General features: G+C 40.3%; 1 protein-coding gene across 1 annotated transcript in view; it reads right to left on the reverse strand.

The window, feature by feature from the left end:
- The window catches only part of stpg2 (sperm-tail PG-rich repeat containing 2), a 54,234-nt gene extending 37,033 nt beyond the window's left edge, over positions 1-17,201 (reverse strand). The window contains exons 1-7 of the mRNA XM_018668837.2: positions 16,826-17,201; positions 16,297-16,397; positions 15,615-15,782; positions 13,352-13,519; positions 9,798-9,913; positions 8,203-8,314; positions 3,955-4,062 (exon numbers count right to left, since the gene is read on the reverse strand). Coding sequence (XP_018524353.1) covers positions 3,955-4,062; positions 8,203-8,314; positions 9,798-9,913; positions 13,352-13,519; positions 15,615-15,782; positions 16,297-16,397; positions 16,826-16,931 — 879 coding nt within the window. The 5' untranslated portion in view covers positions 16,932-17,201. The remainder of the gene's footprint in view (positions 1-3,954; positions 4,063-8,202; positions 8,315-9,797; positions 9,914-13,351; positions 13,520-15,614; positions 15,783-16,296; positions 16,398-16,825) is intronic.
- Positions 17,202-17,398: the final 197 nt, after the last annotated feature.

Genomic DNA, 17,398 nt, shown 5'->3' on the forward strand with positions numbered 1-17,398 from the left:
TCCACCCTCAGCTGTACTTTTGCTCTGTTCACCATACCATATCACTTGTATGCATGGAAAAGCCATGGAAACTGGAAAAGCTCTTCTCAGAAAATTAAAGAAGAAAAAAAAAGAAAAATGCATGAGAGCAAGAGTAAAAGAGAGTAAAATGCATACGGACAGAACAAAATGCTGAGATGAGGACAGAGAAAATGAGATGGGGTAAACAGCATATTCAACCCAAAGATAATAATGCACACAATCAGGTATGTAATGTTCTTTGACTGTTTTGCTGATATCAGAGCTGATTCAGCGCTGTAACTGCTTGGCAGCTTCACTTCCAAGGTACAAACGTGTTTATCTGATAGCCTATTGTAACAGCACAGGCAATCAAAGGACCGAGGCAGAATAGTTGACTTTTTCTGTCAAAATTACTGAAGGTGAACTGTGTTTGAATGTAACTCTAAATTTCTCCACAGCGTCTCGCAACTGAACCATTCAGCTGGGTGTTACTGTAAGCAACAGAGGAATAAAATAAACCTGATTCCCTCAAATAGATGATCACATCAACAATGCCATGGCCACACACGCACGCACACACGCACGCACACACACACACACACAGTTCCCCAGATGATGTTTAAACTGTAAGAATGATCTTAAATATAACTCATTTGTTGGAAACATGCCAATCATTGATTTGCACTTTCCATTTAAACAAGATGCAGCCTATGGAAAATTACTTCTGGGGTAATGAAAATTGTGTTAGTAATGCACAGTTGAATTATTGAGCTTTTAGGCAAAAAAGAGAAATGAGAGGGAAAGAAGGAGTGAAGAGGTGTAGCTGGAGGAAGAAATGGGGAGAGGAGAGGAAAATGACTGAGAGGGGAAGTGCTCGGGTTAGAGATGGAGTAAGTATTTGAGAAGAAGAAAGGAGAGGAGCAGGAGCTACAAGACATGCTGTTTCAAGGCCAAAACAAACTGTGTTCATTCAAAGTCACTTATACAGCTGGGGTTTGTGACCATCTGTCAGTCCAGCCCTGCCCTACTGGCTTTGGTAAAGTCTTATTCTTTCCTCCCTCAAATTGACTGACTGGGCTTTGTTGACTGAATGTATTTTGAAGGTGGATTTTTTTTCTATGCTTCCTGCTGTTCCATTTCCAAACACATCTCATAAGAAATGCCAAAGGAATACTTTTGAAAATCATGCCCAGAGCCAAAACGTTCTCAATTCAAGGTGCCTCTGTGGGCACCGCGGTGACAGAATGTCTGTAACGTCTGTTAATGTGGATTAATGAGGCCACAGAGTGATGGGAGCAGTAGAAGCAGTGTAAGTGCCCTCATGCTCTTCTGGCACCAAACAAACCCCAACCCACCCCACCTACCCACACCCCGCTCACTGTTAAGCTGCATTTAGACTGAAACCAAGTCAAATTTTAGAGGGGACGTGCAAATAAAGCAGGATGAAAATCTGTTTTGTGTTCAGTCTGAACACCTTTAGGTCAACAATTTATAACAAAGATTTATTTCAATTGCATCTATTTGCCAAGGTCTTATTTTCAAATGGTATATTGTGTAATAATCATACTTACCTAACATTCTTGTTTTTTTCTAGCTGCACCCTTGATATGTGTAACAGAGCAGAGGGTTGTCAGTGCCTGAACTGGCTGTGAACATTTATTTATTAATCTCACATATCACATGATTTTTGGTCAGTGATTGGTCAGGTTTTCAATATTGTTCCCAAATTATAAAGTACAGTTGTTTTTTTGTGCACTTTTTCATGCAAAATATTGTGAAGCACAGAGAAATCAGAGACAAAAGGGACTCAAGAATGAAACAGGGTGTGAACCATAACTGAGAACTGAGGAGAAAGGAAAAGAAAGTGAAAACCAAAGCAGAGGAAAAGGAAAATAGAATTAGGGAAACAGAAGACGCTTTTAAGCATAAAAAATATCGGGCTGAAAAGAAGTTTTGAAAAATTGGAGCTAATGGAAAAATGGAAGGGAGAAGGGAGGGAACAAAAAGGAAAATATGGGGTACGAGTGGGAGGAGGGCGAGGAGAATCGAGGAAAAGGCATGTTTTTACAAAGTGTCGGATTAATGCTTTGATATTGTTAAATTGGGAAGTCAAAAGGAGGAGGAAAGCCGAGGACTGGAAGATCCAACTGTTCCTCCTATCTTCCCCTCCCTCCCTCCTCCCTCCTTCCCTCGCTTCCTCTCCATCCCTCCACAGGGTGATGGTGTCAGATGGAACCGGATTCTCAAGGAGACGAAGATCTAAGAAAACTGACGTTCTTAGTTCTGCGTTGGAGATGACTTGTGACACGTGCACACGCACACACACCCACGCAAACACCCACACACTCACAGACATTCCTCGGTGGGTGTCAGTGACGACATCACAGGGTCGATGCACTGACACAGCATGTGGCCGGCGAAATTAGGTCAGTGCAAACTATGACACACATGCTCATACACATCAAATAAACCCCACAATCTTGCAGCAGTTGTTCTCACCAGGAAACTAGACAAATGCTGTATGTTACAGATATTATTAGGGTCATTTCTGGAAACCGGTGAGTGTGTGCATGTGTGTGTGTGAGAGACATGCCAAAATGTGGCTTTCTATTCATTTGCATGGGTGTCAGCACTACTGGCAAACTTGTCTGTCTTGTGTCTATATCGGTCTGCTGATGAAATCTGCACATGTGTACAGTATGTGTGAATTTTTTATTTTGTGTGTGTCTGTCTGTGTGTGTGTGTGTGTGTGTGAGCATATACTGCCACATTGTGTGAGTGCATGTCAGGGTGATAATTAAAACATCAGTCAGGGAGTTCCACAGAAGCGAATCTGTGGGGCAACGCCACAGAGGAGTTCAGCTATTCCTGAGATGTAAAACTACACATTTTCGCATCCTTCATCTTCGCTCCTCTGAGCCCCTTAATAAACTCATCTTCACCCGCATCTGAAGAAATCCTCCACTTCCAGCACATCAATTAAACAAGCAAAGCCCGACTCAGTGTCTTGGATCTGTAACTTAATCTTAAATATTCCATATTAAAATCCAGTCTCCTTTGAGAAACTGCAAATTGAATCTATTTGTCTCCTATAGATTATGTCTGAGAAATCTTTTCAGTATGGTCTGATTGTTTTCTCTGTCAGTAGAGCATTATATAGAGTCATGTATAAGCTTAAATTCATCCACCCATTATGTATACCGCTTATCCTTTAGGTTCGCTGGGGGGCTGAAGCCAATCCCAGCTGACATTGGGTGAGAGGTGGGATACACCCTGGACAGATTGCTAGTTTCGCAGGGCTATGCATAAGCTTAGGAAGTTGAGTTAGTTTTATGCTGAATGGTAGAGCAGCATCAGCTGGGGTCATGGCCATGGTCACAGATGTGTGCTTTACTGTGTTGCTGTGCAAGCCACTTCTACTACGCATACAGCATATGCTAAAGTTTCCTTTGATACACATAATAACACTATCATTTTATATATATTTTTATTCTATATTTTGAAATTACATGAAGAGAATTACAGTATCTTTATGTAGTTACAAGCCTACATCTTGTTGCCCTGCCTTCAAGTGGCCAAAAAATCAGTTGATGCAAGTTTCAACAAAGAGCTGATCAATTATATATGTAAAATATAGTAATATTACACTTTCCAGTATATATGGAGAAGCTCTACTGTCTGTGTCTGACTCACATTCTTGTTGGTAAATAATAGATTGAGTCAGTCGCTGCTGAATGTACAGACACTGAATCGATGAAACAGGAAGGCAAAAACAAAACAAAACAAAAAAAAAAGAAATAGACCCTAGCGGACAGAAGCAGCGCTAAAATCGCTTGAGAAAGAACCTACTCTATAAAGTACAACCTGATTCACCTGAAAATGTACCCACAAGGCTACACACAGAGCAGCAAATGGTTTCACTGTGAACTTCCCTTGATTCTATTTGCACTTTACCTCAGTCCGAGAGAGGAAGGGGCAAGTTAACTTCTGCAGGTTGCCACTAGACTTCACAGGCTTTTCAAACTGACTTCTGATGTGGTACTGGCCAGGTCCAGGAACTCCCTGATAGGAAGGAGAGAGAGAGAAATGCATGGTAAATTAAGTGTAATATTTGTGTTGGGATGCCATTACTTGCTTTAGAATTATCTCTTTTCATGTGGCATTGTCAATTAGAAGATTAGCAGTGAATGAGACACTGAGAGGTAAGAGGAGAAGAGGAAATAGAGTTGCTTTGATTTCTTTCTGTTTTTGAGATAAATGGAGGGCACAGGGAGGTAAGGACTATTATGAAAATGAAATAAATGAAAGACACTAAAGGCACTAAAAAACGAAGCATTCCCAGAGAGTGAGAAAGTGGTGAAAAAACACAGAAAAGGCACCGTTAAAAACACAATTTTCCCTCTCTCCTCTGCAATTATGTTTAAAAAAAAAGAGAGAGAGAGACTGGAAGAAAACACACATGTTAGGTCTTTTTGAAGTCATATAACAATCATGTCAAGTGCCAAGTTAAGACTACTGCACCATTAAACTGCAGTAATTACTCTAACTAGCAAACCAGCTAACAACACCAGACCTCACACTTACACAGATGCTGACTGGGAAAGTTAAGTAAACACACACACACACACACAAACACAGTCATTTCAACGTTTCCTAGAGCAAAACCAGGACATTTTCATATTCGTGGTAAACCCATGAGGTTGCAAGGCCGGAGGTGGTTTAACTAGGTCTGCAGTAAAACAAGATAGATTTCTGTGGAGACTATTAGCAGTTATACCCAAATCTTGGCAGGGTGGGGAGTGGGAGGGTTTCAGCACAATATGTCTTCACACTGCCCTGGGACACTTGAGTCTTTATTCATGAACACTGACTACAATGTCCTCTTGCCAGAATCCTCAGAATCTGATATGTCACATATACATACAGCATACTGATACACAGTAAAGCTGCCACTGAAAATGGACTGAAAAGGATAAAATATATAGAATAAAGGCACTTGACATATTGCCAGTAAAATTACTCGGTTTTAGGCTAGAACTGTTTGGAGTTGCATTCATTCAATTTTTTGTTTCATCATTGTCAATATGGGTCAGCTTGTAAAAATGTTCAGACGTTCAGAAATAATTTCAAAGCCTGTGGTTGAATATCACCCTTCGTACTCTGCATAATAAATTCAAGTTGTGGTTGTAATAAACACATTGAGGGACAAAGCGTTAAATGTTCCCACACTGGGGCACTGACATTACACATGCACACAAACAGCGGGGCCAAAAAACACTAAGTACCTGTAACTTAAATATGAGTGTTCATGTGTAACTTCAGTGTCAGAGACAGTACAGGAACTCCTGAGTGCTGAGTGCTAAGTCTTCTTCTTTGAATTAGTACTCAGATGTTCAGAAAGGATTTTTTTCTGTTTAGCCTTTGTGTAACCTCTCTGTAGATAAATGAATAAAATAATAAATAAATAGAACAAATACATTTTGCACAAATGTTATTTAGACACACTTTGCTTAGGGTGATATACACCCACATGCTTGTAAAATGATTTCTGAAAATCATTGCACAAGCTCCTACCTTAATTAGCAATATTTAGGCTCATACAAATACAAGATAATTGTGATACATTTAAGTGAACTTATTGTACAACCAATATGTCTCAGTTGTTTGTATATTTTTAAAGTAGATAATCTTAGATCCAGTGTTAAACAGCTGTGCCAAGTTATAACCTTTTTTCTTCTTTTCTTTTTTCCGCCTGTGGGAGCAGTGCTGCTTCTAAAAATAACAAGTGCTGCAAACATAAAGACATCATCCATGATGCTGACATGAAATTTACAACATTGAAGATGAACTGATAGTGAACTTCATGTCTACAGGGTCATATCAGGCATTGCATTGGTACAACTCCATCCGTTTTGCTTTTGATTGCAGGGATACACTCGATAATGGTTTGTTAAAGTGGTTTGCTCAGTCGTTGCCCTTGCCATGTCAAAATGCCTGTTTAATGGGAAAATCCTACACACAGACTCTTAAACTCTATGGGACATCAGCAGCCCCAAGCCATTAGAGGCAGACTGTCTAGTGATCTCTAGGAAGTAAAGGTGTTTGTCCTGAGTGTCCCCACTGTGGGTAATGACCCATCTGGTCAGTGTATGTGTGTGTGGGAGTACATTCGAGTTGAAGTGTCAGGTACTAATGATGATGGATGGAGGTGCAGCCATCAAGGTAGGGGGTCCAAATACAGTACGGTGTACACATACAAGCATTCACCGAAGTCAAAGTTGTTTATCCAAAGTCACAGGATAAATTATAGCACGTTAGAAAGTAATTTTAATAGACATATATTCTATAAATAGAAGTCATACAGATGCAATAAAATGTCATGTATAATGAACTTTACACAAGTATATGAACTAAAATCTAAAATGGAGGAGAGACAGCAGAGCAACATGTATGAAGAGAAAGGCGTAGGTGCGAGTCCTTGGCAGCGGGGATAGGTTCACCTCTCTCTCCACAAATCCAGTCCCACATTTTTCAGACTCTGCCTCACCCACTCTGCCCCACCAACCAGAAAAATAAGGCATCACAAAGCATTATTCTGCCAGCACACTCAAGTTCATATGCAGGTGAGTAACTCCCCTCCACTCAACTGGCTCCAATGTATCAGAGAGAGAGAGAGAGAGTGTGTGTGTGTGTGTGTGTGTGTGTGTGTTAGCCAGTCTGTCTCTAAAGCTTATGTTCTACTGCCCTCTATGGGAAAACAGACAAACTGATGAATCAGGGGGGTTGAATCATTTCATCTTTAATCAACTGTACTTGAATAAATCCAGAATAAATCCAAACCACTTACCTTGTCATTTTTTTCTCACTGTAAATCAAAGTGCTCTATTATGATTCTACTGGAGTTTTCAAATCCTATTGTGTTGAGAATCAATCTAGATCAAAGTGCAGTGAGGAATGGGAACAAGCTGTTTCAATGCATGAGAATATAGTTGGTCATATTTCTTCATGATACCACTGAAACACGTCAAGGCATCAAAATATAATTAGTGCAGTTGCAACAGTATCATATAATATGCTAAAACAGGCGGAGTGTGTTAAAACCTGTAGGTTAGAGGCTTCAGTAACCATAAGTAGCGCTATTATTTATTCATAATGTGGTCATGATGGCTTTTTGTGTACTTTAAATTAAGTGATACATACAATACAAAAACACAATTAAGTGCTCTGAACCTTTTTTTTATAAAGCAGTCTGCATAGCCTTCCTCTAGCTTGCTCTATCATTTCCATGATTCAGTGTCTCCCACTGGTTGAGAATTTATTTGTTGTGGTCAACATGGTCAGGGGGGAAATAGAGCTGTGCATACTCTCACTGAGCTACATCTCCTGCTCTTACAATTCAAAACCCCAACAATTATTAACAAAATAAAGAATAAAATATATGAACACATTCCTGTATATACATCATCTACAAACAAATAATGGGAAAGTTTCCTGTCTCTCAGATATTTGTCCACAAAATGCTCCTTTGCTAGATTCAACATTCTCAGGTGTTTTACTGCAACAGCCTTACTTGGTATGACCAGTAGTTTACTGTGACTAACTACTTCAGCTATAATTTTTTTTAACAATTGATCAAATGACTATATGTAAGATGAAGGAGGCACTCGTAGTGAAAAATCATCACCAAGTTTGCCACTACCCTCAGCTGTACAGAGCATCTCAGTGTCTTTCAGCTCATTGTTCTGGTTTTACAGCTGGAAGCAAAGATTCACTGACTCTACTCAAGAGCTGGCTGAGACCCAAAACAGAGCTAAAAGAAAATGACTATTGTTCATCAGGTAGACAGAAACAGGGCTCCAAATGAATGTTAATGTTGCTCTGTGTCTGCTGGATGTTTACTAACACATTCACCAAGTCAACTTTATGAGCTGATAATGTGCCAATGATGTGCTTAGAACATGTGCAGTGTTGTCCCAAAGTGCCCAAAAAAATCAATGAATGCAGGTTTAATTGCCACTTGTGGTCACATCAGTGACAGTTCAGTAAGTTACATGACCTCAGTTTAAAGCACTATGCTCCCCACGGGGACAGAGATTGACACTGATCCCACTCCTGTAAAGCTTTTATCTCTTATAGTTATCATTTGTCCAAACCTTGCATGTATAACCACATGAATACAAACAGCCACTAACACATACTCGCCTTTTTTTCCTCTTGCTTGGGAACCAGTTCATGGTAGCGAGGGATGATAAGCTCAGCTCTGTCTTTCTGTTCCTTCCGAAGGTTTATATTTTCATAGAGTGTTTCTGGGACTCTGAGAGACAGAGACAATGACAATGTCTTTGAGAATAGAAGACACAGACAATCAAATAAAAGAGTAAAAAAAAACTGGAAAAGACACAGAGCAATGTGTTTAAAAACACACAAAGAAGAAAAGAAGAGAGAAGGAGGAATGGGGGGATACAATATACTGTCTGAGAGGGGAAGAAAGATTTATAATGGAAAAGTAAATAGGCGGAACTAAAACCTGATGGGAACAGAGAAAAAGAGAAAGACAGAATGGACAAGAGATGGAGGAGTGAAGGGGAGAAAAGAAGAAAAGACTGAAATAACAGCTCTGTCAGCAACTGCGTGGGGTGTACAGGCAGCCTATTCAATCAATTCTAAATAATTCCAGTAATCACATATGTATCACTGACATGTTTGCGTGGGCATGCGTTGCCTACACCTATGTATACATGATATGGTATGATTACCCCCATGTGCACTTTCCCTTCAACTGCTCAGTCGATTCCTTTATGAATAGCTGAACTGGGTGTGTATGCCCACCAGTTTAGAAGTGCTGACTAAGCCTCATCCTCCTTGGCCATCAATAGAAATGCTATGTGAGAAATGTCAAACATAATGCCCTGGCTGTGGGAGCAAAGCAATATTTCACTTTGGTGCAACAGTTTCTCAGTTCAGCACACATCTCTGTAAGGGCTCGAGAGTGCTGAACCTCTGAGATTACATGTCCCAAAGCATCTAATCTAAGCAACCTTTTGGCTCTTTATTCATGTTTAAAAGGTTGTGATTCCTAATACATGCACTGATGATCATTAATCCTATTTAATTAAATATACATATCTCAGAATCACAAATGATGCCACATACTTTGTTTGTGCCAAACATTATTTTGTGTGAAGCTTAAGATTTTAGTTAAACATCATTCCCAAATAGATTTATCATTACCTAAACTGAACGCACCTAAATACAAGATAAAGATATTCAAACTAAGATAAAATAACACTGTGCTACACCTTTAAAGGGGTTTCTCCCAAACTGCTTAAATCAAATGAAACTCAAAGTTGATAGTAACAGTTTAAAGTAATAATTTTACATATTTGCTTTCTTGCTGAGAGTTAGATAAGAAAATTGGTACTACTTTCATGTCTGTAGGATACATATAAGGTTACATTCAGCAGATGGTTACCTTATCTTAACAAAAACACTGGAAAAGGGGAGAAACAGCAAGTCTGGGTCTGACCAAAGGAAGTCACCACAGCCAGCCGGCTGGCTAGGCTGTCTGTTTCTCTGTTTCCAGCTAAGCTAAGCTAACTGACTGTTGGCTGTGGCCCAATATTTACCGTACTAATATGAAGGTGGTATTGATCTTCTCACCTGACTTTCAGCAAAAAATCAAATAAGCACATTTTACAAAATGACAAACAACTGCTTTAATACCACTATGCAATGACAGTCTGTGTTGTTGTTCATATGCCACTGGTACTGAAAACTCATTAAACTGTGATACTTACGTCTCAGGGAAATATTCTCCAGGACCTGGTCCCACTTCCATCCTCACTTCGCCTCTCTTCCCTGTCATGTTGCCAAAGTGGACCCCTTTATACTTCTGTGCAGAACTCATCTCTGACTGAAGAAAGCGAAAGAGATGAAGAGAAAGCAGAAAGACACCAAAAGAGTGGATGTGAGGTGTGGATGAAAGAAATGATTGGCCAGAAAGAAAGAAAGAAAGAAGTCGAGAGGAAAGGGAGAAAATGAGATAACAAGATGATAAATGGATGAACAAAGAAGTAGGAAATAGAACTGACTCATTCACACTTATCTGGTTTCTCTTCTAGTCGGGGCCAATGAAGTTGGAGCTGAATGAAATGTGAAGCACAGCCAAATGCCAGAGTATGTCAGAGATCTAGGGGAGACCTTCCATCCTTTCTTATCTCTTTGAGTTTTACAGCCTGCTTCCTCTGCCTCCGGCTGCTTCTTAACAACTGAGAGAGGCTACATCTGGAAATGAGCTGGCCAGCTGTCGCCAGACACATTGTAGAGATACTATTTGTAAGATTTTCTCAAAAATATATTGTACTGCTGCAAAAAATAAAAACAACAAACAGGTTCTGAATTCCTGCACTAGTCCTTCTTAAATCAGGTAAGTCTATAAATCTACAACCATGTTAGTGACTGTGAGGCTGTATTTAAGACATAGTGGTGCTTTGAGCTAAATGCTACCATGACCACAGTGACAATGTTTCTCAGGCATAAGGTTTACTATATTTATCATCTTAGCTTTGTGTGCTAGCATGCTACTGTTTAACTAACCAGTGGTAAACACAAAGTACAGCTCCAGTTTTACAGGTATTTTTACCTACAACAAAAGTTATTACAATTCATCCCTAGGGGGGCATGAATGTCTTAACCAAAATTAATTATAATTCATCCAATAGCTATCAAGATATTTTTCTCAAAACTAAAAATGTGGCACTAGAAGAGAAGTTGGGGGAGTCCCAAAGTCAAGGCTAATCGATGTAGTAGATCTTGAGATATTTCACTGGAAAAGTGAAAACTAGTGGTGCTTAAGGCAAAGTCAATCACCAAAGTTGTTAGACTTTAGGGATTACAATTCTTTCGTAACAAATTTCATGGCAATACTAATATCTAATAGTTGTTTAGATATTTCAATTAAAAAAACAAAATGGTCAACTTCATGATGGCGCTAGAGTAAAGTCAGGGAATCACTAAGGACTTTTGGCTTCAGCCCCAGGGGATCATGAGTGGACTGACCAACATAGCCAACTGTAGAGCAATGCAGCTAGGGTGGCTAAAAACAGCAGGGAGAGGTAAAAATGAAAAATGCTTATGTGTCACACAAGCAATGACTACTATTAGAATTAATATCATTGTGATACCTTGCACTGGAGTGTTAAACTGTGGGAGGTTTGGGATTTGTTTAAGACTGTCTGCTATCAATTTATGAGACACCTAAATACACCCAAAATTAGATATTATCCCATTATTTTTATAGTCCTCATTAAAACATAAGTAGGACAAGTAAGCTGTTTTTCATGTGGGGCATCTACTTAACGCTGACAGAAGTCTGTTGTCTTGTCTCTCTTGTCTCTCTCTTTTATAAAATACCTTTTTATAAGACAGTCGTGGAAAAATAACCTTTACTAAATCAAAAATCAAAGCACCTAAAATGCCTCAGTCCCTTTTCTAACCTCTTCCTTAACCCAACTGTCTCTACTGAGAGGCAGGTTATAGGAGGGCTGGCAGGGAGTCTCAAAAAGTTTCTAACTCTATGTGGTGTCTGTCTACTTATGTCAACTTCAACAGTGACTGGAGGACAAGATCTGAGGTTCTGTCCCTTGTGATCTCCCAATCCAGTATTGAGCAGGGGAGATAGGAAACAAGGATGTTCAGATCCTTAAAAGTTGAAAAGAAAGACATAACTGTTCTACACTGCACACAGACACATGCAAGCACTGTGATGGTATCGCAGCTGGCATTGAGTTTAAAGGCGCAAATTGCCTATTTGTGTCAAGGAGAGTTTATAAAACGAAAAACAAAAACACAGCCAGTGGGTATAAACATATTAATTCAGCTTTGATAAAATTAAATGGCAGGCTATTTATTATTTAAATGAGAATGAAAAACTCGAAACCAGAAATAAAAGTTTTTCTTGGTAGGGTTGTGTGTGGGCAGGATCCTGCAGGCTGAAATTGCTGGTGTTGCTTTCCACAAACATATACACAACCCAGCATGGGCCTGAATCTGATTCAGGTTCTGTTGAGAGGACAGTTTTTCTACATCTCTATTTCCATCTGACATCTTCACACCAAATACTGACTGTGTGCAGAGTGACCAATACTTGATTCCTAGGGCCAGCATGCAGTTTACTGATTGGCCGAAAAAAAAGTGCTGTAATGTTAGCTTTTCAGTTTCGGTTTCCGGTTTCTTGTGTCTCCGTTCCTCATCACCATCTGGCCAGCTGTATTACAGTATTCTGCCAAATCTAATACTACACAGTCTGAACAAACAAATATCTCATGGCGTTACTGTTTCTAACTTAAATGTTTTTATTATGCACACTCATTTTTCACAGCCATCATATGTGCCTGTACCAAGATATCTGTGTGTAAGTCTTTAACAGCCAGTGACTACTGGCCTGTCCCTAATTCTGTTTACTAAGTTGTGAGTTTCAGTTGAGGCGATGATGCAGACTTGAACCATAAGTTTAGGGTCAGTGGATAAAACCGATAAAGAGGTTTTTGTGTTTCTCAGTAGCATAAGACAGAAAAACAAAGTTATGTTCTTTTGATTTCTGTCTCATGTCTTATCATTCAAAGGTTGGCCCCCCGCCACTTTGAAGTTATGTCCTCAGACAACCACTTAATTCCGCCTCTCCACGCTTTTGAATTCAGACTGAGTTTAAAGAAATAAGCGTGTCAGACCGAGAGACAGAGGGATGGAGACAGACAGAAACGGAGGCTGAACTTTCAAAGGGAGGGCAACAGAAGTCGAAATGGGAAGAAAGAGCCGTGGATGGATGCACTGCTGATAGCCCTAAATCACAGCACGCCTCTGTGCCTGCGCCGGTGTGTTGACACAACCTCAGCCAACACTCAAGGACGCTGTTGACTTCCTCTGGTCATTAACAGATGAAAAATCACTTAATTGAGAGCCAGACCAGCAGGCGTGTGCATTATTTTAAGTGAATATTGTAATATAGCTTGAAGAATAATTACTAATGGCTCTCTTTGTTGGCATGTAAAATGGATGAGCACTGGTGCGCTGTGGCTTTTTTTAAGTGGAGCTGCATTCATTAGCTATGGAAATGGGTTTTGGGCCAACTGAATGAGGTGAGGTGGGGGTTCAGCGGTGCATTAGATCTGCCTAACACTAATGGACCTTGCCTCGCGGGCAGAGTAAGCACACTCAGACACACACTCGCACAGACTAATGAAAGCACACATGTGTGCACAAATGAGCACTTCACACTCTCTGATGGATGTTCATTCAAACTTCAACAGGAGTGTACATGAATGTGTGTGTGCACATGTGTATTCATCCTTACCAGTGATGGATTGTAGTAGGCTGGCCCCAGGGTTGAGTCTCTAGGGGGGGGCAGTTGCTTGCGGAGCACACCCAGGGTGTCCTCCTCGTAGCCATAAGCCTGGCCCGGGGACGGAATGGATGGGATATCTGGCTGATGAACCAGCCGAAGACTCTTAGCCTGCAGCCACTGCTCAGAGAAAAAAGCAGGAGAAAGACAGGGAGAGCGAGGAGAGAAGTCAGGCTTTGCGACAGAGGATGCTCTGGCTTACAAAGTAGCTGATGACTGCCTTGGGCCAATTTAGTGTGAGACTGGGGGAGGGACAGAGAGAGAGAGGGAAGGGGCGAGGGGAGACAGTGGATAAGACACAGAAGAGGAAAAAGGGAAAATGATGAAGAAAGAGGGAGAGACAGTACAGGTGTAGGGGTAGGAACAATATCTGCTGAGGGAATAGCAATGAAGCCATCTCAGCCAAAACAGATGAAAGCTATTCTACTAACTTCCTATAGCTGGCAGTAAGGTGCATGTCTGTGTGTGTGCATATGAGCTATTCAGATAATTACAGCTAGCATAAAGGGAGAGAGTGTAAGAATAATCTCTGTGGGGACTCTTTAATGTTTATTCAGGTCTGGAGGTAAAACTTTCAATTGCTCAATTTTCTGTAAGAAGCTAAACATCAGAATCTGTCTCAATCAGATAAAAGCCCTGAGCTCAGTGTTAAGTTAAAGCTTATCTGAGTTTATACACGCTGGACATAAATTTGACATAACAGGAGAGTATAAGGAGCAACTTAATACCATCACTGAGTTCACTGCAAGGCTGAACTTAATATGCTAATGAAGCTGAAGCCTTCTGGACAGGCTGCATTATCCAAAATTAAACAGCTTCTCTCCAAAGTTCATATCATGCAAAGGGATCAAGTGAGCTTAAGAACGGAACAGTTAATGTTTTTTCACGTTCTTTATCTTAAACTCTCAAACTGCTCGAGACACTATCTCTCACAGCAAACAGAGGGAGGGCTCGCTGTACAAAATTTGGACTCAGAGTGCCACAAGGCTCTTCTATGTGGTGAATTTGATGAATAGTAATGATAAACCTGCCAAGGGGGCTTGCCAAAACCTCCCTGCTTCTGGAAAACAAACAGGAAAGGATGAGCAAAGTTTCAGGTTTACAAGGAACAGAAGTAAAATGGGCACACTGCTGCCTCTAGGCTTTCATCACTGCCACTGTGTGGGAACCAGGTCGTCCCTGGACAGAATGAGGTCTGACTCTGCCACTGTTACTGCTTATTAGGGCATTAAAATAGCCATATCCGGCCAAATGAGAAGACTGTCACCTATGATAACTGAACTTGGAGGTTCATAACAGATTTACAGGAGCATCACGAAAAACAACATACAAAGGAGATAAACATTATCTACTGATCCTTGCTGATATTTTATATTTCTCTTTTTAAGATGAGGATATTGTCACTTTGATGGTCAAAGCCAAGATACAGACTCTTACAAGACTCCTCCTCTGTCTGGTGTCTTCATATTTCCACTCCTCATTATTTCCATCATTACCATGATTACTGAGCCCCTGCCATATATTATAAATGACTGCTGTGACTCATTTAGGACAATCAACGTCATATTGTGTCTTTTCTTACTTTTGCCTACCATATTCAAAGTATACATTGGTAGATATGCTATGTTTTTAAATACACTTACAGTTACAGCAAATACACCGGATGGTGTTTCTATAACTACAACAGAAGAGATGTAAGTGTTTAGACCAAAGTCTGGAGAAAATGTTTCCATCAAAAGTTTAAAAATAGCAGCCTGTAATTCCCAAAGATCAGTGCTTAAGTACTGGCAGTTACCACATTTGGAGGAGGAGCTGCTATTCATATCTTTTATTTTATATTACAGATACAGCACATCACAGTGCATGGTGCTGAGAAGAGTTTTGCAAGGTTTTTCGTTTTGGTTTATTTTTTGTACTGTATGTGTGAAAATGCTGTGTGGACGTGTGTGTGTGGGTGTAGTGCTGACAGAACTGGAGGAGCAAACCCTGGACCAGAAGGAAAAGGGTGAACTCCCATCAGCACAAAGAGCTATATGTGTTAAATGACTTTTTGACCCTTTTTGACAACCATTTTTGTCACACTCTGAAGATACACTGTATAAAAAGCTAAATTAGATGGAAAACAGGAGACTAAGAGAGCACATCCATAATAAATCATTGTCAGTATCTTGACTGCTCATTTACTATGCCCTAATATCTTCATCCATATGCCTACCGTTTTTCTGCCAAGCTTCTCAGCCTGTCCTGCATCAGCCGTCACAGCCCTGAGCACATTTCCTGAGGCAGGCAGCACATTGTAAGCCCCAGGGCCAGGAACCTCTGACACCAGTTCCTCAAAACGCTTGGAGCGGTTCTGAAGACTGCGGCCACCATGGACATTTAGCTGAAGAGATGAAGGTTCAACAGAAAGACAGGCACAGAGAGAATGAGTTTGCAATAACCAAATATTTGCTTAACACCTCAGCTCAACTCTTCTTAACAGATTGTTTTAACAATATAGCATCAGTTTCTCTTTGCTCCTGCCTTTCTAAAATGATGAATTAACTTCTTTTCAATTGCTACTTGACAGCTAAATTGGCTGTTCTGTAAACAATTTCCCCACAATCATTACCAGCATCTCCTCAGCTGGTACTTTATGTTATATGGGTGAAAAATTAAATAACCTACAACATCTACACCTGCTATCATCCTTCTTGAAAGCCTTTCCATCTAAATGAAAAGAATCGTTTTATTCCTCGTCATATACTGCACATCCCTCTTGAGAATGACTCCCAACAGATGTGTCTCTGCTTCCATGACCCTCTTGTCCAACCCAGAGCCATCTCACCTAGTCCACGACTCTTGGGTACACTCAGATCTTGACTTACTTGCACGTGGTTGTCTCTAACCTACAGTACCTTAACAGGCGAGGAATCATACTGTCCAGGTCCTGGTAACGTCTCGGTGGAACTGAATACTGACTGTCTGTTGGTCAAGGACAGGAATGGAGCGTAACCATCTGCATTAAAGAGATAGTAAACAAATGTAGAATGGACGATTCAAAAACAAAATATAGGATTAGGCTAGATAAGATGCTGTAATTTATATTTGTTTATTGAATTGTAATGATGTAGTTAAGTACTAGTTGCCTACTAACGATATAGGGGATGGACATAATAACAGGAACACACCAATTGTATGGCTAATATACTGAGTTATAGACTATGTTCAAAAGTGTATTATGTTTTAAAGTAGCTCACTGTTTTAGCATTAATTAACATACAGCTAGCTAGATTCATAGCTGGGTTCATGGTTAGGCGATTTTTAATTAGTACATTTTTACAAGTACATTTTGGCCTGCATTTTCTCTCTAGAGAGAGGGGGAAAAGAAGCAGGTGGAATTATCGATTTAAATGGAGACTTATACAGCCTACTTTTTCGTCCTACCTGATAATTTATAATTGTACTGGGTGACATCGTAGGATCCGGGGCCAACTGTCGATGAGGTGCCGCTTGTTGTCAGGAGGGTCACTCTAGGAGCTCGTCCATACATTTTATCTACCTAAAAAACCACTGGTAGCTTAACTAAACTCCATTTATGCAGTGCAGACATCTGCTAGAGTCGGCCAAAAGTATTATATATATTACATTTGTTCTGGCCCAAGCTTAAGACATTCCTTCACTGCTCTCCTGTCTGAACTGTGCCTAGGCTACATTCCGCGTTACTCTGCGTGCGTCGTTGCCTGGATACCGCGTATCGTTACACAGCGCAGTTACACAGCGACTAGAGTCAGAAAACACACGAAGAAAGAGGGACATAAAGATGAGGCATAAAGTGTAGGCCTACAGTATCTCCCTTAATGATATTTTAAACCACCTGAATCACCTAAACATTTATCTAACTCCAGTAAGTATCTTTGTCATTACTCCCATTACTGCCTCTGCCCCAATATTAAAAAAAAATCAGCCTAAAATTGATTTTCACCCACGGCATTAGATTATAATTCGTTAACTGAATGT

This window comes from Lates calcarifer, linkage group LG13 (genome assembly GCF_001640805.2).
Source record: "Lates calcarifer isolate ASB-BC8 linkage group LG13, TLL_Latcal_v3, whole genome shotgun sequence".
NCBI classification, from domain to species: domain Eukaryota; kingdom Metazoa; phylum Chordata; class Actinopteri; family Centropomidae; genus Lates; species Lates calcarifer.